This window comes from Gopherus flavomarginatus, chromosome 3, assembly GCF_025201925.1.
Source record: "Gopherus flavomarginatus isolate rGopFla2 chromosome 3, rGopFla2.mat.asm, whole genome shotgun sequence".
NCBI classification, from domain to species: Eukaryota; Metazoa; Chordata; order Testudines; family Testudinidae; genus Gopherus; species Gopherus flavomarginatus.
In genome coordinates this window covers 285,871,202-285,893,613 of record NC_066619.1, presented here as the reverse complement: position 1 = coordinate 285,893,613, position 22,412 = coordinate 285,871,202, and the positions used below count along the sequence as shown (strand labels likewise).

General features: G+C 53.6%; 1 protein-coding gene and 1 long non-coding RNA gene across 51 annotated transcripts; both read left to right on the top strand.

The window, feature by feature from the left end:
- Nucleotides 1–1,953: 1,953 nt before the first annotated feature.
- SPEF1 (sperm flagellar 1) lies at nt 1,954–15,696 on the top strand. The gene is made up of 7 exons (XM_050943452.1): nt 1,954–2,185; nt 4,355–4,466; nt 4,936–5,092; nt 8,230–8,278; nt 9,509–9,575; nt 11,953–12,064; nt 14,549–15,696. Exons 1-7 carry the CDS (start codon nt 1,954–1,956, stop codon nt 14,654–14,656), a joined length of 837 nt encoding a protein of 278 aa, XP_050799409.1. The 3' UTR covers nt 14,657–15,696.
- A 10-nt stretch (nt 15,697–15,706) lies between these two features.
- Nucleotides 15,707–17,178, top strand: LOC127046454 (uncharacterized). 50 transcript variants are annotated; one of them, XR_007773038.1, is made up of 5 exons: nt 15,707–15,819; nt 16,121–16,156; nt 16,266–16,314; nt 16,507–16,555; nt 16,604–17,178. It is a non-coding gene; the product is annotated as an uncharacterized LOC127046454 (long non-coding RNA). The 50 variants fall into 50 exon arrangements; XR_007773042.1 differs by lacking the exon at nt 16,121–16,156; XR_007773056.1 differs by lacking the exon at nt 16,266–16,314.
- The last annotated feature ends 5,234 nt before the right edge of the window (nt 17,179–22,412 follow it).

The window sequence follows — 22,412 nt, the reverse complement described above, 5'->3', positions numbered from 1 at the left end:
TGCAGCCAAAAGAAAGGTGATAGGCTTTCTTAACCATAGTGGTTATACTGTGCTTTTGGGATGCAAAAGTCACTTCACCGCAAACATAGCAGAAGTTATCTGCACTGTTCACACAAGTACGAGGCATCTCTGCTCACTTTGGCTAAACAGAAATGTGTCCCTTTGCAAAATCAAACACTGACAAATAAGAAAGCATGACACTGTATGATTTCTAGAGCTGATATAGGGCAATTTGTTCAGCAGAGTGATGTAAGCTTCGGTATGATTGCATCATCCATGACTTCTAGGAATAACATGATGCAATTCATATCATGTATGATGCAATAACAGCTTCAGATTGCATCATTCATTGTTTTGCCTAAAAAGCAAGTACTGTCCAAACCCAGTCATAGATTTATTCATAGATCTAGTCAAAGATGTATTTTAGTCATTTCTGGTTTAAATTGAGATCCCCTCCCTTTATAACTCACTTATCCTCCGCCATTCCCAAGTCAAGGGTCATATATACTGACCCAATAGCATATCTTGAAAACTAGAGCCAATCAACAATTTTAAGCATCATTTTCATTCTCAGTGACCCAGAATTAGTAAAGTTGGACTACATTTATTTCAGAAGCATTTTGGCTGTACAGCAGTGTAATACGTGCGGGGCCTTTTTATTTACTGTATGTTCGGAGACCTTAGGGCTCACATTGTAAAGTGTTTGTCCACAACCAACAGGGTGGGATCCACAAATGTACATAGGTACCTAAACCCTGGCCTGAGGCACCTAAGTCCCAGTTTTGGCTCCACTGTGATCCACAAAACTCTTGTCAAACCCATGGGTGCCTAAATTCACTCGGTGCCTAGGTTTTCATAGTTCCCACCACACCTGTTTCTAACTTCGGGCATGAATTCTGCTGCCTCCCACCAGGCATTGGGTGGGCCCCCTATCTCCCACAGGAGCCCCAGAGTGACCTAAGAATCAGAGAAAGACAGACATTCGAGTGCCCAGGTCAGTCACATGCAGACCTGGTCCGTGCTCAGAGGCATCAAGTCACATTCAAATCTGGGCAGAGGAGGAGATGAGGGAGGTGCCAACCTTATATCTTTTAGTAGGGTGACCAGATAGCAACTGTGAAAAAACAGGATGGGGGTGGGGGGTAATAGGCACCTATATAAGAAAAAGTCCCAAAAAACACGACTATCCTTATAAAAATGAGACATCTTGTCACCCTACCTTTTAGCCCAGCAGTTAGAGCACTCATCTAATGCAGGAGACCCAGGTTCAATTTCCCCTCTCTCTGCCCGCTGGGAGAAAGGGTTTGAAGAGGGGTCTCCTGCCTCTCAGGCCAGTGCACCAACCACTGAGCTATTCTGGTGCATGGCTCTCACACTCTCGTCCGGTGAAGCTGTTCTGCAGTGGATAGCTAATGAAAGAGCGACTGGGGCGGGGGGACCAGGACCAGGGTTGTGAGGCTGCAGTGTCCCCCCATCCCCAGTGATGCTGTGTGTTCATCACACTGGAATAGCCACCGGCCCAGAGGGACAAGGCGAGCGTGGCCCTTTGTGGATCGCAGCATTGTCCCTGGGAGTTTCCAGGCCCTGAACCGCTAGGCCCCGGCCTGCCGCACACCCCAGCCCAGCCTCTTTGTCCAAGGACCGTGGCGATTCTCGGCTCACACCGGAGCTGGGGCTCTGAGCAGAATCCTGATCATGGGTGGCTGGCGGTAGCAATTGGCAGTGCTGCCGGGGTGCAGTTAATAATATTAATTCATCCCCCAGATCCGTGCACTGGTTATCGGCTGCCCCTTTTCAGTGCTGCTCGCATGCTGCGCCCCAGGCTCGCTGCTGCGTTGCTAGGCGAGCTCGTTGCCTGGCAACAGTTGCCCCCCAGCCTCTTCAGGATGCAAAGGACTACACCTCCCAGAATCCCTTGCGCGTCCCTTTCTAGCTGGCTGTTGCCATGGTTCTATGAAAACAATATGCCTGCCTCCAGCCCTGCAGGCAGGCAGAGCCAGGGGCGAGCTTGGCCGTGCCCCGCAGGCGTGGGGGTATAGAGGCCTGGCCTGGGCCCGGCTGGCGGCCGAGCAGATGGCGAATGGGGAGCTGGACGAGGAGAGCCTGCAGGAGCTCTACAGCTGGGTGGATGCCATCCCCCTGTCCCGCCCCAAGAAGAACATCACCCGGGACTTCAGCGACGGAGGTTGGGGGAACCAGATCCCAAACTCCTGGAGCTGGCCACAGACTGGCTGGGATCCAGACCCCACAGCTTGAGGCCTAGGAGTGAGCCAGCAATGGATCCTGATCAAATACCCTGAGCTCAGGGAGAGCTCAGACCCAGATCCAGACTGGATGGCTTGAGCCCTGAATGCAATGGGACAGACCTGGGATCCTGGATCGAAATACCCTGAGCTCAGGGAGAGCCCAGACCCAGATCCAGTCTGGATGGCTTGTGCTCTGAATGCAATGAGACAGACCTGGGATCCCAATCAAATTCCCTGAGCTCAGGGAGAGCCCAGACTCAGATCCACACTGGATGGCTTGTGCTCTAAATGCAATGGGACAGACCTGGGATCCCAGATCCAAATACCCTGAGCTTGGGGAGAGCCCAGACCCAGATCCAGACTAGATGGCTTGAGCCCTAAATGCAGTGGGAAAAACCTAGGATCCTGGATTGAAATACCCTGAGCTCTGGCGGAGTCCAGACCTGGATCCAGACTCCGCTGTTTGAGTTCTCTCTCTGTAATGGGACCGACCTGGGATCCTGAATCCAAATAGCCAGTGTTCTGGGGGAGTCTAGACACAATTCTGATCTTGACAGCTGATCCCTCTTTCTATAACTGGCCACATCCACCCTTGGGATGCAGTGAAGTTTGAGAGAGTTTGGATCCAGCTCTGAACACCACAGACAGGGCTTCTCTATCATTTGCAGATAGATATGGTTGGGGGACATGCAGGGGAAGTGCATAAGGTTTGCACTGGTTGGTAAATGTCAGTTTCACCCTCTGGTTAAAAAACAAGTTTCTGCTTGTTTGTTTAAAAAATCAAGTAATATTCACAGACAGGAAAACTAAATTCAAATAACATTGCTCTAGGGTTAATAAGAAAGAGGTGCGCGAGTGAGAGACTGCGGACAAATTCCTGGTCTCTGTGTCCAAACTATGCACAGCACAACTCAGGATTATTTGCAAAGGTGGATTTAAGTCTCCTCTGTGCCCCCCAATCCTGGAGCCATCTGGCCAAATCCTTGATATAAGGGACAGCAGTGGCAATGTATGCCAGCTGCCCACACCACCTAAAGAGAGGGGCTGCACAGGTGTTACTACAGGTAAATTTTGGCCAGCAGAACCAGGCGGTGTTGCCAACTTTTGCACACTTATTGCAACTCTCATGATATTTCACGTTTTCCTTAAAGCCCCAGCGGCTGAAGTCAACTGACTATGTGAGAACTTCAGCTTCCATTTCAAAAATAGGAAAGTCAGTCTCTAGCTCTCTTGATTACAGAAAAAAGCTTGAAAACATGAGTTCTAAAGGCTCAAAAAAAAAAAGCAAAAAAACCCAAACAAACCCCAAGGCAAATAAAGAGCCAACATTTATTAATTTTTTAAAATCTTGTGATCTTTTAAAGCCAATCTCACAATTTTTTCTGGGTCTGACTGTGTGGGGCTGGTAACGCTGTTTACTGCTGCAGATGCTGCATGAAAGGGAAATAACCTGGGTGCCTCTCTGATCCCAGGGCAAGTTTGCAGGGTTGCTGGTTAGAAGGGATGAATTCTTCTTTGTGTATTTGTCCAAGTGGCTCCCACTTCTGAAGTGCACGAGTCCCATGTGTGCACTCAGAGGAGGATTAAGGTTTCCTGGGGCCCTGGGCCAGAGCAAGTGAGTGGCCCCTCCCCACCCTTTCCACTTGCAGTCCTCTCATTTTGCCCCTTTCACCTGCAGCCCAGCCCATGGCCCCACCCCGTTCTGCCTCTTCCTCCCCACAGCCTCACCCCTGTTCCACCCACAGTCCCGTCCCATTCCACCCCCCCAGTGCAGCCCACAACCCGTTTGCTCCTAATCTACCACTGGGTGCACTGCCTGCATGGGGCTGGTCTGCTCCAGAGTGGGATCCACCTGGACAAGTAGAATCCCAGTTGCTATGAGGTAAGGAACCCTTCGTTTTCACTTGTGAATTGATCAGCTTAGATCTGGAATCTCTGAGAGACAATAACTAGTCCTGGCTGTGGTTTATACTGTATCTTTCCAGAGCATCCAGATATATATCTAAAGGCATCTCATTGTTTTCATTATGCAGATCATGGCATGATGCTCAGTCTGACCTCTCCGAGCACGGTGTTGTCACTGATTCCTCTTCTTCTTTTCTATGCAGTTCTAGCAGCAGAAGTGGTGAAATTTTACTTTCCCAAAATGGTGGAAATGCACAATTATGTCCCAGCTAATTCAACGCAACAGAAACTCTCCAACTGGGGCCATCTCAACAGGTAAACATGCGCTCAGCGCCCCTCAGGTAGCACGGTGCTGGGGCAGTCAGGCCATGGAGCTGGGGATGCGCAGGGAAAACAGTGATTCAGTTTCCTTGTTATTTTCCCACTCCTCTTCATCCTTCCGACCTCACACCCACCTTCCAATACCATGCAGCTTCTCCGCTCTCACGCCCTCTGCCAATGCCAAACAGTGGCTTGGACTTCATAGCTCTCTGACCTCCCCACAAGTCCTGTGCAGCTTTCCTCTGCATGCTGAGCATGATCCTCCGCTGGGGTAAATCAGTGTCGCTACATTGCCTTTGAGAGAGCTACACCCACATACCCCAGCTGAGGATCAGGCCCCCTTAGTCCAGGAGCGATTCTTCCACACGAGATTATTATAGGAACTCCAGCCAGTTCTGCGGAGCGGGTGCCCATACTGTAGTTTGACCATTCCCCCACCGTGGGGCGGTTTGTGCCCTTGCAGGAAGGTGCTGAAAAAGCTGAATTTCTCCATCCCGGAAGACATGATCCGGAAGATCGTACAGTGTACGCCCGGCGTGGTGGAGCTGATGCTGCTCCCGCTGCGGCAGAAAATCGAGGAGAAGCAGAAGCAGAGCAAGGTGGCATCTGGCACATATCAGGTCAGCGGTGCTTGAGGGACGGCGGGCTGCTCGGATGGTCAAATGTTGTGTAGGATCCTGTTGTATATATGGGCCATGTGCTGAGGTCCTTGCTCGGGCAAACTCCCTTGGGAGCAAATGCTGGGGAAGCACTTGGGAGCTGGGCCTACGGCTGTGACAAGTAGGTGTAATTTACAAACCCAGAGCCATTAAACTGCATTCAGAGGGAGCATGGTTAAGTGCAGGAAGTGTAAGGACTGTGAGGCATGAATTCTGTTCCTGACTCTCACAGATGTGCTGTGTGCCCGTGGGTGTGTCACGTCATCGCTGTGTGCCTCAGTTTCCCCATTTTCAAAATGGGCCTGCTAGACCCTCACAGTGTGTGGGTGAGGGTTAATTCATTTATTTATTGCAGAATAGTGACTCACCAGCCCGCACGTCCCCCTGTGGCTGTTCCTGGCATTGCAAAACCTTCCCCTTCTCCATCCGATGGCCATTCAGGCCCTGGGATGGTCTGGTCCTAGTCACTCAGCCCGCCAGCCCAGTCACATACGCTGATGTACAGGGCAACCTCCTATTGCAGGGCCCAACACAGGGCTCCACTGCTATAGCTTCCCCATGGCTCCTTTCCCAGGCAGCAGGGACTCCTTTGCTCCTGGGTCTCTCACTCCCATGTCTCCCCCTTTCTGGCTGTTTTCTTCCCCTACTCTGAGCTCCTTCCCTGGGGGAATCAGCTGGGTCTTAGAGGTTTTTAAGGTCAGGCTTGACAAAGCCCTAACTGGGATGATTTAGTTGGGGATTGGTCCTGCTTTGAGCAGGGGGTTGGACTGGATACCTCCTGAGGTCTCTTCCAACCCTGATATTCTATGATTATGAATTATGCTGAACCCCCTCTCCCCCAGGTGGAAACGGGAGAGCTAATTGGACTCACCAGCTCCCATTAACTCTTTGTCTACCTGTGTGTGGTTTATACATCCCATCACGTGTGTGTACAGGGCTTTGAGATCCTTGAACAAGTGCACAATTGTTATTATTCTGAGCAGCTCACAGGGCATGGCAGCAAATAAAACAGTTATGGCTGCCACCAGAAATGTGCTATGGCAAGCGAGTGATAGAAATCAAATAGAAATAACCATCGATCCAAAGCTGAACACAAGCCGCACTCCAGGCAGTGTGGTAATCGGACTCGGACCACTAGAGAGAAAGCCCAGGTGCCAGTGCGGAGAGTTCAGGGCTAGGCATAGAGCGCCCCAGCCGACCCTACCAGACTGGGGTTAGGGTGAGAGGCAGGTCTTGTCAATATGCCCGTTATCCCTCCGAGAGTCAGCAGAGGGCATCGGTGTTGTGCAATGGAGCTGATAATTTAGCTGCTACCTCTGCTGTTGAGATAGATACACAGGGAGAAGGAAACTGAGTGGCAAAGGCTAATGAAGGGTGAATGAAGGGGCACTAGAGAGATGGGTCTTACTCATGGGCCGTAGGGCAGACACCGGTATACAGAGTGGGCCAGACTCTCTTCTCCATCACGCCCATGGAAACCCAGAGCAACTCTGCTGAAGCCAGTGGAGTTGCTCTGATGTAACTTGGCCCGGTCCCTCCTGGGGTGTAGAGACTAGGGTGGAACAGACTATGGCTGAGCGTCACCCCCTCCTGCATGTAACGCATAGCCAGAGCTGTGAGATGTGCTCCATGTGCAGGGCTAATACACCAGGCATTGTGTGATTGCCCTGCCTTGGCAGCCACTCACTGGTGTTCCAGAGGTGACAACTCTCTCACCGCTTGTCTGGACTACAGCATCTCTGCGGCTGCCCGCTTCCTCCCTCACCGCACAGCCACACTCTGTTATCAGGCACATAGACTTAGTGTCTTATCATCACAGCAACTGCGGTTTGTCCCCTCTCCAGTGCCAGTTTGACAGCCCCAGCGAGTGAGCGCTGCTGGCTACACTTCAGGCGTTAGGGGGGCAAGTTGTGCTGGAGGGACCCACCCCCTGGGCTGAGGACAGTGTTGTCTCCGGGGCCCATTCAGTCCATCTCCTCTCTGCTGAGACCGGCAGTGAGGTGGCTGATTTGTGCCTGTGGCGATAGTGGTTTGGAAATGTGGACACCGGGGTCCTAGCAATCAGACTGAGACTAGACCAGACATATTTTTATTAGACTTAAAAAAGGTGTGTGGGGGGGGGGCGGATTTCAATTGATGACCAGATTTCTCTGACCAATAGCTCTAGTTAACTGTACAAAACCCTGCAAGGCCCTTCCTGGGGAAGCGGTCTCTGATCGCAGAGGTTCTCTCATCTAGCAGAACGAGCCCTCATGGTTGACAGCTGAAGCTAGACATAAGGTGTCAAGTATCAGAAGGGTAGCCATGTTAGTCTGGATCTGTAAAAGCAGCAAAGAATCCTGTGGCACCTTATAGACTAACAGACGTATTGGAGCATGAGCTTTCGTGGGTATTCGACGAAGTGGGTATTCACCCACGAAAGCTCATGCTCCAAAACGTCTGTTAGTCTATAAGGTGCCACAGGACTCTAGACGTAAGGTGTACAGTTTGTAAAAGTCGAGGCTTACTAACTGTTGGCGCAGCCTACCCTAATGACGTGCTGGTTTCCCCATCACTTGGGGCGGGGGCCTTAAATCCCGCCGGATGTCTTTCCCCATGTTGGGCTATCGCTGCAGCAGAAGGGCTGAGCATGATGCAGGAATCACTGGGTTCCCCTGGGTCAGACTCAATAGTCATAATGGCCCCATCTGACCTGTGAAACCCCATGCGGCTCTTGTTATAGGGACCCCCATCCTCAATGTCTTTCGTAAAGGACTTGTTTGTTTTTCCACTGATGGGGCAGTGCAAGGCTTTCAGCCTAACGCCCCCCAAAGTGTTCCAGTCCCACCTGTATTGGATATTGTACAAAGATCTGGCTGGGGGTGGGGGGGGCACCACTGCCCTCTACTGGATGGGATCAGAGCTGCTCCGCCCATGTCATTTCCTGGGTGCCACCTTGGATTCTGCCTTCACTCAGGCCCACTCATTTCTGCAACATCCTGGTCATTGCCATCTCGCCGCTTCTGGAAGTCTTGCCAGGCCTCTCTCGGGAGGAAGCTGACAGTGGATTGCAAGGCATTTTCACTTGAACTGTGTGTTCTCTCTGATTCTCTGTGCAGGAGCTGGGCACACGCTATGCACTCCATGAGAACGGCCATATGGAAACAGGTAGGGGTGACAGGAGTCTCTCTGAGCAGTATGTGTGTTTTGGGGGAGCTGGCTTCCAGCCCTGCCACACGGCTTGGTGACCCTGGGCAAGTCACTCAGTCTTCCTGTGCCTCAGTTTCCCACCTGTACAATGAGGATGCACTGTCCTGCATTGCAGGGGTGTTAGCAAGATACATGATTTGCATTACAGTAGCACCTAGAGGGCCTGATGGTGTTTGAGGCCCCATTGTGCTGGGTGCTGTACAGACGTAGTGTCAACTCAGAGAGCTCACAGTGCACAAACACAACAGCTGAGTGGGAGAATGGGAAGATTATCTCCTGTAAGCTGATGCACACAGAGGGACTCCTAACGTCTACTGGAATTGATGGATGTCAGGAGCCTAAATACCTTGGAGGATCTGGGCCTGAGTGACTTACCCAGGGCCTGTCACAGAGCCAAGAATTGAGCTGGATCTCGTGAGTCCCAGCCCAGTGCCCGAACCACAAGACCAGCTCAATTAATTATGGCTGCTGAAGAGTCCAGATATTACGATGCTGCAGCTCTATAAATACCTGCAGAAATTTCATGGGTCAATTGGCTTCTTCACCAGCTGCTTGGCCTCTAGGAATCCGCAGAGTCTGGAAGTCCTCAGAGCGTTTTCTAAGGGGACCAGGAGAGGGAAGGACAGTATTGGGTTAAAGACCAAAGCTGTAAACCAGGAGCTCTGGGGTTTAGTACCAGCTTTGCCATGGAATTGCTGTGGCAAGTCACTTCCCCACTCCACATGCTCGGAGAGGCAGGGATAACGGCAATGCTGACCGACAGCACTGGGCGCACATGAGCTTTTCAGATGGACGGTGCCAGCAAGGTGCCATCTCCCCCAGTGGACTCGAGCGCGAGACCCTTCCTGTTAGCCCCACTGGAATTCAAAGCTGCCCCTCTGAAGCCTTACAACCCCCAGCCCATACCTGTGAGCTCCTAGAGCCCGACATGAGATTGGCACACAAGGAAACTACCCCAGCATCTGTGTGCGTCACCTTCTCTCTGCTGCTCCCTGGGGAGTCACTGGGACTTGCGGTGAGGTCAGTAGATCTAACCTGAACCTGCTTCCAGAGGCCAGATGCCCCCCACCCCCCGCCTCAGCTAAGGCTCAGTTCTGCCCTTGCTGAGGCTCTGGGGTAACGGAGGGCAGAGTTGGGCCCTTGCCGCTTGGTGTGCGGCTGTAATGTGATGTGGTTTGTGTTACTCAGGCTATTCGTCGAAGCCAAAGACCAATGCCGCAGGGGTCTACGTGCAGCAGTCCCCACGAGCGGAAAGGTAAAGTCTTCCCTGGGATCGCCCCACAAACAGACCACAGTGTTTTTTGATACGAGCCTGGCCTGACCCTTTAGAACTACAGACCCTTCCTGGTTACTTGGCTGGGAGCCCTCCAAGGAATTCTCCACGGGGAGGGGGGCTGGTCCTTCTGCCCCCTGGGCTGTACTGCTGTGGGAAAATGGAGGCCCCCGCTCTGCAGGGCTGTCGATCCAACACTCCCCAAAGACAAGTGAAATGCAAACCCCTCCTGGCTGGGGCAGCTTTGCCCCCGAGGTTTCTGGAAGTGAAAGGCCCACCTGAGCAAAGAGAGGAAATCGCCATGAGACGTTTATCACATATTTGCACACGGGCCCAGACCCTCAGCGGTGGTAAGTCAGTGAAGTTCCACTGTCATCCACAAAGTGAGGCTGAATTACCCCGGCTGAGGATCAGGCCCTTAGCATGTGCCGGGACCCCCCAGCACTGCTCAGCGCCCCTGCACCCCTTCTGCCTCTTGCTGCCCCAGGGGCTCGTCTAAGCTGAGCTGCTCTGTGTCCTCACAGCAAAGGGCACAGGGGAATCAGACATCTGCTTGGGCTAGCCCCCATTTGGCAGAGGCCTGGCGCTGCCACCTCTTCATGCCACTGTGTGTAGCCCTCTCTGCTGCCAGCCCAGATCCCAGTGAGCAGCAGGGACCGTTCCTAAAGCAAAACATCCAAGGACCATCCTGCCACTCGCTGAGATGGTTACACTGGGATGTCCCGATGAAGGCAGAGGGAACTTGATGTCTGCCTTGGCCTCCCCTATGTCTCCCAGAGGGCCAGGGTTTAGCCCAGGGTGGCTTACGTAAGTGAGAGAGGCAAAGCCTGAATCTCCCTTCACCTGGTATAACCCTGTTGATGGCTTTGGAGTTCCTCCTGATTTACATCAGCACACAGGAGGGGAGAATCAGGCTCCTCAATTCACTCATACCCGGTGCATTCGGGCCAGTGGGAGATGAGCGCTCTGATGCCAAGGCTGAGCGTGACCAGCGGAAGGTGAGATGGGGCCCTTTGTTTCTTCCAGTAGGTTTGAAATGCCCAGACGATGGCACATCCACTGTTTCCCTTTAGAGACCCCTGCCCATCTAGTGCAGCGGGCGGCTGATGGAGGGCAGTCCCGTCACCAGCGCTGTGTCCAGCCTCGTTCTACATGGCCCCATGTTGGGGCTCCCACCCCTGCCATAGGGGACCCTCCCCCACCCAACGGAGCTCAGGGTGGGCAAATCTCTTCTCCTCCTAGGTTTATATCTCTGTGTAGCAGGATGGTCACCCCGCTCCGGCCCTGAAGGGGTTAAAGCAGCCCGGGAGAGGGCTGTGACTGGGAAAAGCTGGGCTGATTGGAGAAGCAGCCACAGCTGTGGCCAGCTCAATCAGGGCCCAGCTGGCCCTTATAAGAGGGCTGCAGGCTAGAGGCCAGAAAACACCCTCTCTAGCTCCTAGAGAGCAAAGGGCTTGGCACCCTGGGAAGCTGAGGAGGGTACCTAGGGTGGAGCAGGGCTGGGGAAGAGCTGAGGAGCTCTGGCCTAGCAAAGCCCCAGGCTGCAGGCCGAGTTAAGGGCCCACAAGGGGTACTGGGGCTGCAGAGGGGCAGCCCAGAGACAGGCAGAGGCGGCTGGTCCAATTCCCCCCTGCCGGTGATGAGTGGTTCACAGGCTGCCGTCGGCCCCAGGGAGCGGGGTCTGGATGGTGACTGGCAGTAGCCACTGAGGCAAGGTGGGGATAGAGAGTTGGGGGTTTCCCTGGGTGGGGAGACCCCAGTGATGAGCTGCCAAAAAATTAACAACCGGTTCCCTCCCCCTCACCCCACGAGGGGGTCATGCCCCCCCCCAACCTCCCCGGGACTCCTGCCCCATCCAACCCCCCATGTTCCTTGACAACCCCCCCGGGGCCCCTGCCCCATCAACCCCCCTTCCCTGTCCTCTGCTGCCCCATCCAACCCCTCCTCTCATTCCTGATAGACCCCCGGGACCCCTGCTCCATCCAATCACCCCTTCTCTCTGTCCCCTGACTGCCCCTGGAATACCTACCCTTGACTGCCCCCCACCACCCCATACGACCCTCGTGGGACAACCGGTTCTAAAAGGACTTCTAAATTTAACAACCAGTTCCCGCAAACCGGTGGGAACTAGCTCCAGCTCACCACTGGGAGACCCAGATTGTGGGTTACTGCAGGGGGCACAACCCCGAGAGAGAGGGCGCTGGGGTCCGGGAGGGACACAGGGCCAGCGGCTGGTGTCCCACCTGCTTGCAGAGAGCGCTCCGGACTGGAAAGAGCTAATCCCCTGGCCGACCAGCAGGAGGCACCGCGCCGGTGAGTCGTCACCCCGCTACACTCTGGCTTTTACTCCTTTCCCCAGGATGAACAAGGGCCAGCAAGGCTATGCCCAGGCACCGCTGGGAGACACCAGCTTTCGCATTCAGTTAGCGGAGAGGGAGCAGGCTCTGCTGGCTTGTCAAGAGACGGTCCAGGTGAGGACAATTCATGTGCCCTCTGTGGAACGGCAGGGCATCCTCTGAAAGTATGCCAGGCTTTGCCCACAGCTACCTCCACGGCTCATCCCACCCCACCCTCTGGGCAGGGAATACCCACTCCTCGTCCACGCCCCTCCTTCAGACCCACTTCTCCCATTATGCCCATGGGACGGGAGTCCTCAGCAAGCAGGGAGGTGACTGCACAAGCCTGGCTTTCCTGAACTGACCCACCTTTGCTGCCTCCAACTCAACTCCTCCACTAGTTGCTATGGTGGGGCTGTTAGTGTAGACCAGCCACCAGCATCTCAATCAGCTTTACGCAGTGTAGATGACACAGGATGCCAGGAACTGGGGTGTGGGCAACCAGGTTCAGCGGCTGGAGCCATAAACGGTCAGGGTTGAGGGGTTGACCCAGAGTTGGTAGCCGGAGTCTGGAGCCAAGGGTCAAGCCAGAATCAATAGCCACGAACGAGAGGTCAGGGCGAAGAGACAGGAACCAGGAACAAGGCCAGGTCTATCTCAGCTGCAAGTCAGACCTCCTTGTTGCACAGACAACTTTCTGCTACTCCCTCCATGCATAAATAGTAGGTCTGGGCAAATGAGAGCTCACGGGAGGAGCTGCCAGACATTTCTGCCATCGGCAGCACTTCCTGTGGTCACTGGTCTCCCAGGATGTAGGCAGAGCCATGGTCCATGCACCCCAGGCTGCCTGGTGATGCCGCCTGCCCAGGGTCCCACAGGTCTGGGTTCAAGAACCATGAATCTTCACCCAGGGTATGTCCACGCTTCACTCAGATGTGTGACTGCAGCCCATGTAGTTCGAGTACCACCAGCAGTGAAACCAGGACAGGAGCCAGTAGCAGACGCCAGGGGCTGGATCACTTGATGATTCCCTGTTCTGTCCATTTCCTTTGGGCACCTGGCACTGGCCACTGTTGGCAGACAGGACACTGGGCTAGATGGACCTTTGGTCTGACCCAGTCTGGCCGTTCTTATGGCAGCGTGGGCTCTGGGGCAGGCCAGCCACTCGACACCCGTGCTTCTGGGGCTTGGCTGCTATTGGTATGTGAGCGAGCTAGAGCAAAGCTAGTGGATTGCAGTGGAGACAGACCCACTGTGGTTAAAATGCTGGGGCGGGTAGGGCCCCGTGGAGTGCTCTGCCGGGGCTTTCAACGGTGGGAAATGGTAGGACAATAAGCCTAGTGTAGACAAGGCCAAGATTTCAGCAAGCCATAGCCCACCATGGATCACGTGCAGGGCTCCCTGCGCATCCACATGGCCTGCTGGTCAGCCTGGCTCTCTACTCACATATGAGATGCAGCCGCAGCTCCAAGAAGCCTGCAGTCAGGTTCAGACCCAGACAAAACAGCTCAGACAAGCATAAGCCCCCAAGTGATGGCACGGTCCCAAGGGGGTGAAGACAGTGTGAAGTCCTGCCTGGGTCATTCTTGCAAAGCTCTGCAGAAGAAGATGCGTTTCATGGCGGTCTTTGAAGGTGGTGAGAACGAGTGTTGTTACAACAGTATCCGATACCCGAGAGCTGGGTGATCCTACTAATCTTATGTCACTTACTTGGGTTTGTTTAGTTTGGAAAAGAGAAGACTGAGAGGGGACATGATAGCAGTTTTCAGGTATCTGAAAGGGTGTCATCAGGAGGAGGAGAAAAATTGTTCACCTTAGCCTCCAATGATAGAACAAGAAGCAATGGGCTTAAACTGCAGCAAGGGAGATTTAGGTTGGACATTAGGAAAAAGTTCCTAACTGTCAGGGTAGTTAAACACTGGAATAAATTGCCTAGGGAAGTTGTGGAATCTCCATCTCTGGAGATATTTAAGAGTAGGTTAGATAAATGTCTATCAGGGATGGTCTAGACAGTATTTGGTCCTGCCATGAGGGCAGAGGACTGGACTCGATGACCTCTCGAGGTCCCTTCCAGTCCTAGAGTCTATGAGCCTATGAGACTCGTGGTAATGAAAGTCTGGTTGCATGTTTGACAGGGGTCAAAAGAAGGCCACGGTTGTTACTGCCAGTGCCAGCCCCAGAGGACACAGTCGTTACTGCCAGCCTCAAAGATCCTGTTGGGCCTCGAGCTTGCCATTGGCTTAAAAAGCACAAGATGTACAAAAAATGTTGCATTCTTTTTCATGACAAACAGCGTAGCCTCGTGGGTAGAGCGCAGGACTCAGGAGCCCTGGGTTCTAGTCCTGGTTTGGCCACTGGCCTGCTGGGTGACCTTGAGCTAATCTCTGCCCCGATCATGATACTGGCCTCTTTTGCAAAGTGCTTTGAGGTTTACTGATGAAAAGTCCTCGATAAGAACTAGGCAGGAGAAAGAGGACACGTGTGAAAATGGGCAGAGACGGGCACAAGCTGCAGAATTCAGAACTGGCTCCAGCCTGCAAGGCCCAGGGGCTTGGTTCAGGCCCTTCCCTTTAAAAAAAGGCCGATCACCCCAGCCAGCGTGTGCTTCCCTTTGCTCAGATCCTGCAGATGAAGGTGCGGCGGCTGGAACACCTGCTCCATCTGAAGAACGTTCGGATTGATGACCTCACAAGGCGCCTACAGCAAGTGGAGCAGAAAGAGAAATGAGCCGGGGCTCGGTTTGCCTCCGCGCCCTTCCCTGCGACTCTCACACCCTCAGAACCTCTCCCAGGCACACTGTAAGAGCCGCTGTTCCTGTGCCTCTCCCACTGCTAGTAGTGACTCCTCCTGGGCTTGGAGAGACTGAGCCGTCCCAGGCAGGACTGGTAGAGTCTGGATTTGAATAATGACACAGGGCTCCCTGTTACTTACAATCCAAGGGCAAAACTGAGGAAAAAATAAGGCCTAGAGTCCAAGAGTGAAAAATGCACATGCGCAAGCACAGGTGGCAAATGCACATCTAGAAGTTCACCTGCAATTGTGCATGAGGGTGCTGGAATTGTGTAAGTGCACCGGTGATTGTGCATGCATTTGTTAGTCACGTTTATGCATCTGCAATCGGCTTTGCATTCATTGCAATTATGGACATGGACCTGCAGTTGTGCATGCACTTATACATTGCAAGAAATGCTAGTGCAAATGTGCACTCACAAATGTGCCTGAAGGTGATCGGGCTGAGGCAGTATTTCGAGTGCCAGGTTTTCTATCTATAACCAAATTCAGCGACTTTCATTCAGAATATTGACTCCTCTGCTTTCCACGCTTTATACCAGGCCATCCCTTTGCTTGTTAATTGTTTTAAAGAGCCCCAGCCCCCACCCCTTTTGTTCCATCTGGTGGCTCTTGGGTGACAGCTGATTGGAGATGCCTGGGGGAGGAATGGATCATTCCCAAGGATGCTTTTCTATAGGTGCGATCCTGGAGCCCTCACTCAGGGACAACTCCCACTGGAGGCTGAGGATCTGTCTACGCAGCAAAAGCTGGGCACAGGGCAGCCTACCTGAGCCAGCGTGAATCCAGCCAACGCAGGTAACGTAGCCATGAAGCCAACGCAGCACAGGCTATTGAGCAGAATGCATGGCCAGGCTCCAGGCCAGGCCGCACTATCCATGCTGACGCCCCGCCCCCTGCTCTGTCATCACTGTTTACCCACGTTAGCCAGCTCGGGTAAGCTCGCCCATTCCAGCTGGAGCTGTGTAGACACACCCTGACCAGTAACAGTCATAGAAAAGCCCCCTGCTGGGGAGATGCTGGCGGCTGCTCTCACACCCAAAAGCTACAAACTCAGGGCCAGCCCCTCACCTGCTGTAAACGGGAGTAGCTGTACTGAGGTCAATGGGCCAGGTCCCGGCTGGTGAAAGGGAAGTAGCTGTACTGAGGTCAATGGGCCAGGTCCTGGCTGGTGAAATGGGAGTAGCTGTACTGAGGTCAATGGGCCAGGTCCTGGCTGGTGAAATGGGAGTAGCTGTACTGAGGTCAATGGGCCAGGTCCTGGCTGGTGAAATGGGAGTAGCTGTACTGAGGTCAATGGGCCAGGTCCTGGCTGGTGAAATGGGAGTAGCTGTACTGAGGTCAATGGGCCAGGTCCTGGCTGGTGAAATGGGAGTAGCTGTACTGAGGTCAATGGGCCAGGTCCCGGCTGGTGTAAACAGGAGTAGCTGTACTGAGGTCAATGGGCCAGGTCCTGGCTGGTGAAATGGGAGTAGCTGTACTGAGGTCAATGGGCCAGGTCCTGGCTGGTGAAATGGGAGTAGCTGTACTGAGGTCAGTGGGCCAGGCCCCAGCTGGTGTAAACAGGAGTAGCTGTACTGAGGTCAATGGGCCAGGTCCCGGCTGGTGAAATGGGAGTAGCTGTACTGAGGTCAATGGGCCAGGTCCTGGCTGGTGAAATGGGAGTAGCTGTACTGAGGTCAATGGGCCAGGTCCTGGCTGGTGAAATGGGAGTAGCTGTACTGAGGTCAGTGGGCCAGGTCCCGGCTGGTGAAATGGAAGTAGCTGTACTGAGGTCAATGGGCCAGGTCCCGGCTGGTGTAAACAGGAGTAGCTGTACTGAGGTCAATGGGCCAGGTCCTGGCTGGTGAAATGGGAGTAGCTGTACTGAGGTCAATGGGCCAGGTCCCGGCTGGTGTAAACAGGAGTAGCTGTACTGAGGTCAATGGGGCAGGTCCCAGATGGTGTAAACGGGAGTAGCTGTACTGAGGTCAATGGGCCAGGTCCTGGCTGGTGTAAATGGGAGTAGCTGTACCGAGGTCAATGGGCCAGGTCCTGGTTGGTGTAAACGGGAGTAGCTGTACCGAGGTCAATGGGCCAGGTCCTGGTTGGTGTAAACGGGAGTAGCTGTACTGAGGTCAGTGAAGCGATGCTGACTTGCATCAGTGGGGAATCCGGCTCATAAACACTCTTCTAGCCAGGGATGGGACTGAGCTGCTGAAGCTGGCCCTGCATTCTGAACACATCAGAGCTGGAGGGTGTTTGGCTAAAGAGCTGCACTTTGGCCCAAAGGGAGCCTGCATGTGGGTTCAGACTCACACCTCCTGAAATTCTGAGGTGTGTGGGTCAGATGCTGGGTTCAGGCCCTGCTCTGCTATCTTCTCTACAGTCAGTGACCTAGCTGCACTATCGCTTGGCACAACACACTTGCCTTCAGCTTCCTGCAGTCCCAGAGACTTGTCAAATTCCCACACAAGCCCCAGTGACTCCCCTGGGAGGGAGAATGCCCCAGTGATCTCTGGGGAGTTAGTCCTGGTTTGCAGCAGGGTGAGGGAGAGCAGAGTCTGGCCCCGTGTTTCTCCGAGGCGGCTTTGGGACCGATGCAGCAGGAGCAGCGTAAGGATGCCATTAAGCAGCAGCTGATGGGAACGCTCAGGTTAGGAACCATTGTGCTCACTGGTAGGGCCCGAAAGTTGCTCCCATCTGATCTGGCACCCACTGGTGTCATTGGGACTCTTTCCACTGACATCAATGGACCCTCAGGATCCCACTCCAGTTCTGAATGGAGGGGGTCCATCAGGGCCAGGGCAACCAGCATTAACTGGGCTCCTCGTTGGCAGCCTGAGAGAGACTACGGACTGATTGAGCCAAGAAGACTGACTTCCCGAGACATCTGTTCTGGCTTGGACAGTGCAGGGAACTTTGCCCTGCCGTACCCTGAAGACCTGCTAGGGTCTTCAGCCCCCAGGGCTGTCAAGCCGACACTAAACTGAGCAAGGGAAGTAACTTTGCTGCTTTCCTGTATATTCCTGTGTGGCAAGGGGTGCGGGTCCCTTTGTCTTTGTAACTAGGGATTCTTGATCAGGATCTTCGCCTCTCTGGAGTCCGTCTGCTCCTCCTGCACCCTCTCCTTGCATCACTGTTCCTGACAGCACTGCAAGCACAGGAGCATGGATGGCAACAGGAGGTGGAGTAAAATCTCCTCTGATCTTTAGTCTCTGCTCCATCTTGTGCACCTTGCCATAGCAGTCGATACCTCTGCATCACGCAGGCTGAAAGAGCAGAATGCCAAGCAAAGCATGGGAGAGAAGATATAGGCCACAAATTATCCACTTTGCTGCTAGTCCTGCTGGTCACCTCCACCAATATCCAGGTATCAGGTGCTTGGGTGCAAAACCCATCTGGGTATGTACTTCATCATCTGCCAAGGGACCCCCCCCACTTATCTATCATATGGACCTCATTATGTACAATATGGACCTCAGTAGCAACCATATACATACTGTATCATCTCATGATGTTCCATTGCTATTTCAATGGAGCGTAGCAGACCAGATGCTGGAGCCGAGGGGTTAGGTTGCCCTGGGTTGTAAAACATGGTGCTCTCTGGTGGCTACACCTTCTTAGCTGATCAGCACCCATGTGCTAATTTTCCAGACTGGGGCTGGCACTTTCTCAATTGTTGATGATTTTTTAATTGTTTTATTTACCAATCTCTGTTTAGATGATTGTGTTGCTGTTTGGTGTGGACTCTTCTGTCAGCATAACCCATGCGGTTAATTGTATAAGGGTTTCCTGTATCATTTTCAGTATAAAAGTGTTTATTTCCTTTCCTCCTGATGGGTGTGTATATTTGTGAGAGTGAGAGTGAGAATCGATGCAGACATTTGAGAGTAAAACCTGATGCTTGCAAATGTCTCAGCAGCTGGGTCCCCATGTGAAGTCAGCAATGCTCTGCTTGTTAGTCAGGATTTCTTGGGCGGGGTGAGCAATAAGCTTTGGAAACATCTGGCTTCCCTCATAGTCTCCCACATACCCAAACTCAGGCCAGGTGCTCTGCAGTGTCCCGCCTGGAAGATGGCAGCATGCAGGGGATAGAATCCTGGTATTGATCAGCCATCTCCACGCTATTCCCAGAAGCATCCCATGGTTCTTATGGCAGTGCTATGACATTAATCCCACCGAGATGTGGGTGTCTCCGGCCCTATTCCCATATTAGATGGCACCCTAGCTTCCTGGGGGAGAGTGGAAGGTGAATAACCCACAATTTCATCTCTTTGAGAAGGCTGATTTTTAACCCTAGTCCTGTGTTTGCAGCAGTGAGGGGGCGAATGTGGGACCTGGCCCTTTTCCCCACGTTCTGGTGCTGGTGTGCGAAGGGGGCCGTCCCTCCCCTCCTTTTCTCAGGGCTCATTGGGACACCCTGGCCTTTCCACAGCCCAGACTCCCACTTGCCGGGTCTCCTTCACTCTCTCCAGCAGTCTCTCCGTGGCCTGGCAACAGGGGCCAACCTGGCCTCTCCTCCTCACCTTGTAGGAGAGAAAGAAACATCTGTTTGCCACAGCCCAGCAGTCTTACCCCCTACTCTCCAGGGCGGGCCTCTGGGTCCATTTCTTGGGTGGCTCCTTTCCAGGCTTCTGCTGAGGAACTGCCTTGAGATGTCCCCAGCCTCTCTGGCAGCCGCCCCACTCTGCCTGAGAATCGTATTTCCCAGCCAGGCAGCTACCTAGTCACATCTGGGGGAGTAATTACTCCATCCGTTAAACCCTTCATGACTGCCACAGTGGGGGGTTTCTACACTCCACCCCATGGGTGACAGGAACGTCTGCAGTGTGAGGTGTTTGGGGCATGTGCAGCAGATTTGGGGGAGGGAGGCCATGTCTGGGCAAACAGAGAATGAGCGAGATCTTATTTTAAAGGGAACTTTGTAAAACTGCCTCCACACGTGAAACAGTGCCGCTGAGTGGGACGGCGTGGGCCAGCTTGCCCTCCCAACAGAGTGCTTGCCGTGATGCATTCTGGGTGTTACAGGTGAGCCGAGCCAGTCAACAGAAAAGCTTAGTTTAGAATGGCCAGTTTTCTGCAGTTGCGGAGAGGCTGGATGGCCCTCTCAGTTGGATTGGTGGGGGCGGTGGGTTTGCTCCATAATGCTGTCCTCAGACTCACGGTGTTCGACAGGTGCCAAATGCCCCGCTCAGCCTGGATGCTCCATAGCAGGGGGGTGGGGGAGATGTGATCAGCAGAGGTTTGCAGCACATATGCAGTACATGGCATTTGCACAGTTAATTGGCAGCTCATCTTGTCCCTCACTCCCTGAGCAAACCTGGAAACAGGCCAGTTTTGTAGACTTAGATATGGGGTGGGCAAATGTTTTGGCCCGAAGGCCACTTCTGGGAATAGAAATTATATGGTGGGCCATGAATGCTCCCAAAATTGGGCTTGGGGTGTGGGAGGGGGTGCGAGCTCTGAGATGGGGCTGGGGATGAGGGGTTTGGGGTGCAGGAGGGTGCTCCAGGCTGGGATCAAGGGGTTTGGAGGCTGTGAGGGGGATCAGGGCTGGGGCAGGTGGTTGGGGTGCAGGGGGAGGCTCAGGGGTGTAGGCTTCGGGTGGCGTTTATCTCAAGGGGCTCCTGGAAGCAGTGGCATGTCCCTTCTCTGGCTCCTACATGGAGGCGTGGCCAGGCGGCTCTGCACGGTACCCCGTCTGCAGGCACTGCCCCTGCAGCTCCCATTGGCCGCGGTTCCTGGCCAATGGGAGCTGCAGGGGCGGCGCTAGGGGCAGGGGTCACCATTCAGAGCAGAGCCCCCTGGCTGCCCCTATGCGTAGGAGTCGGAAGAGGGCCATGACGCTGCTTCTGGGAGCCATGGGGAGCAGCCGCCGACCCTGCTCCCCAGCTGGAGTGCCAGAGCGGGGCAAGTCCCAGACCCTGCTCCTCAGGGGGAGCTTGAGGGCCAGATTAAAACAGCTGGTGGGCTGGATCCGGCCCACAGGCCATAGTTTGCCCACCGCTGAATTAGACGGACACTAGCAACATAGGGAGTAAACTTCAAGTGTCCTTCCGCGGAGCATGGTCGCTGCATCAACACAACTCCTTGGTGCTAACGCTATGGCCCAAACTGCAGGGTGAGCCCCCTCTAGAGGGGTGCAGACAAATGTTCAGGGGGATGCAGTGGGGCCCAGCCAGCCCCCATGGGGTGTGGAGAGGGAGCGTCACCCAGTCCCCATCTGCCCCCAGCACTGCTCTGGCCCCACCCCCTGCTGTGGCTCCACTCCTGATCCTGGCCCCTGGCCCCCTACCAGCCCCAGCCCAGGTATGGCCTCAGCCTCAGGCCCCCTACCAAGGAGGGAAGGGCACAGACAGGGTAAGGGGGGGGCACGACAGTGAAGTTTGGGGACCACTGCGCTACGGCTAAGCAGGGGCTGCAAGTTCCATTCTGAGCCACGTTTCCACTTGCTCGCAATGTTCTCAAACAGAATTCGTTTGGGGCGTCACTTCCCTGGGCTTGGTTTCAGCCCACAGGCAATTTCTGGGAAGGAAATTTGGCACAAACTTGGTTGTGCTTCTTCTTCTGTTTATTCCAGCAGGAGGAACGTGCATTTTGGAAGGAAATTGGGCCAGCATTTTTCATATGGGGAATATTTAAAGTTGGCTTCATTGTACATTTTCTTCACTGACCTGTCAGTGAACGGTCTTCTTTTAAGACCTCCTTGGGTAAGGGCATCTCAGTCAAGGATGGCTACATCAAGGCTGTCTCAGTGGACGGCCCTGTTGTATTAACTGAGATGGATTAAATGGGCCAAAGCTGTTAATATAACCCAGTCACCGTCCAACATTAATCAGTGGTAAATAAGGTCTGACGTTTGGTACGCAGCACTCAGCCTGCTTCATACCAGGGCAAACGCTACTAAAAATCCTTCTGCCCTTTTATTACAGAGAAAAGAAGGAAAACCAGAGAAGGCATTTAAAACGGAAAGTACTGAGTCAGGCTTTGATTTTTAACACCATCCCTTGCTCCCTCTGCCTTTAGCTGGAGAGAGTTTTCAGAAGGAAAAAGCCCCTTGTCAGACAGTCTCTTAGATGGTCCCAAAGATGGTAATAACTGTCCTTTTGGGGACAAGAGTAGATGTTGGTTTGAGATGGGCTGGAGCTGTTGTTATGAAAGGCTGATCCCATTTCATCCCAGGTGGTGTCTGGGATTCAGCTTGAGCCGTTCGAGGTGGTGATGTCAGCTGGGTTCCTCTCTCTGGCCTGGGTTGGCCAGTACATCCCTCTGGATCAGGAAGACAAGGTCCCAGGGTCCCAGGAGACAGTGGGGTGGTAGCCATGATGGTGACATTCACTCCAGTAGCCTCCATCTGTTCTCCTCTAATCACAGAATCATAGAACATCAGGGTTGGAAGGGACCTCAGGACGTATCTAGTCCAACCCCCTGCTCAAAGCAGGACCAACACCAACTAAATCATCCCAGCCAGGGCTTTGTCAAGCCTGACCTTAAAAACCTCTAAGGATGGAGATTCCACCACCTCCCTAGGTAACCCATTTCAGTGCTTCACCACCCTTCTAGTGAAATAGGGTTTCCTAATATCCAACCTAGACCCCCCACTGCAACCTGAGACCTTTGCTCCTTGTTCTGTCATCTGCCACCACTGAGAACAGCTGAGCTCCATCCTCTTTGGAACCCCCCTTCAGGTAGTTGAAAGCAGCTATCAAAT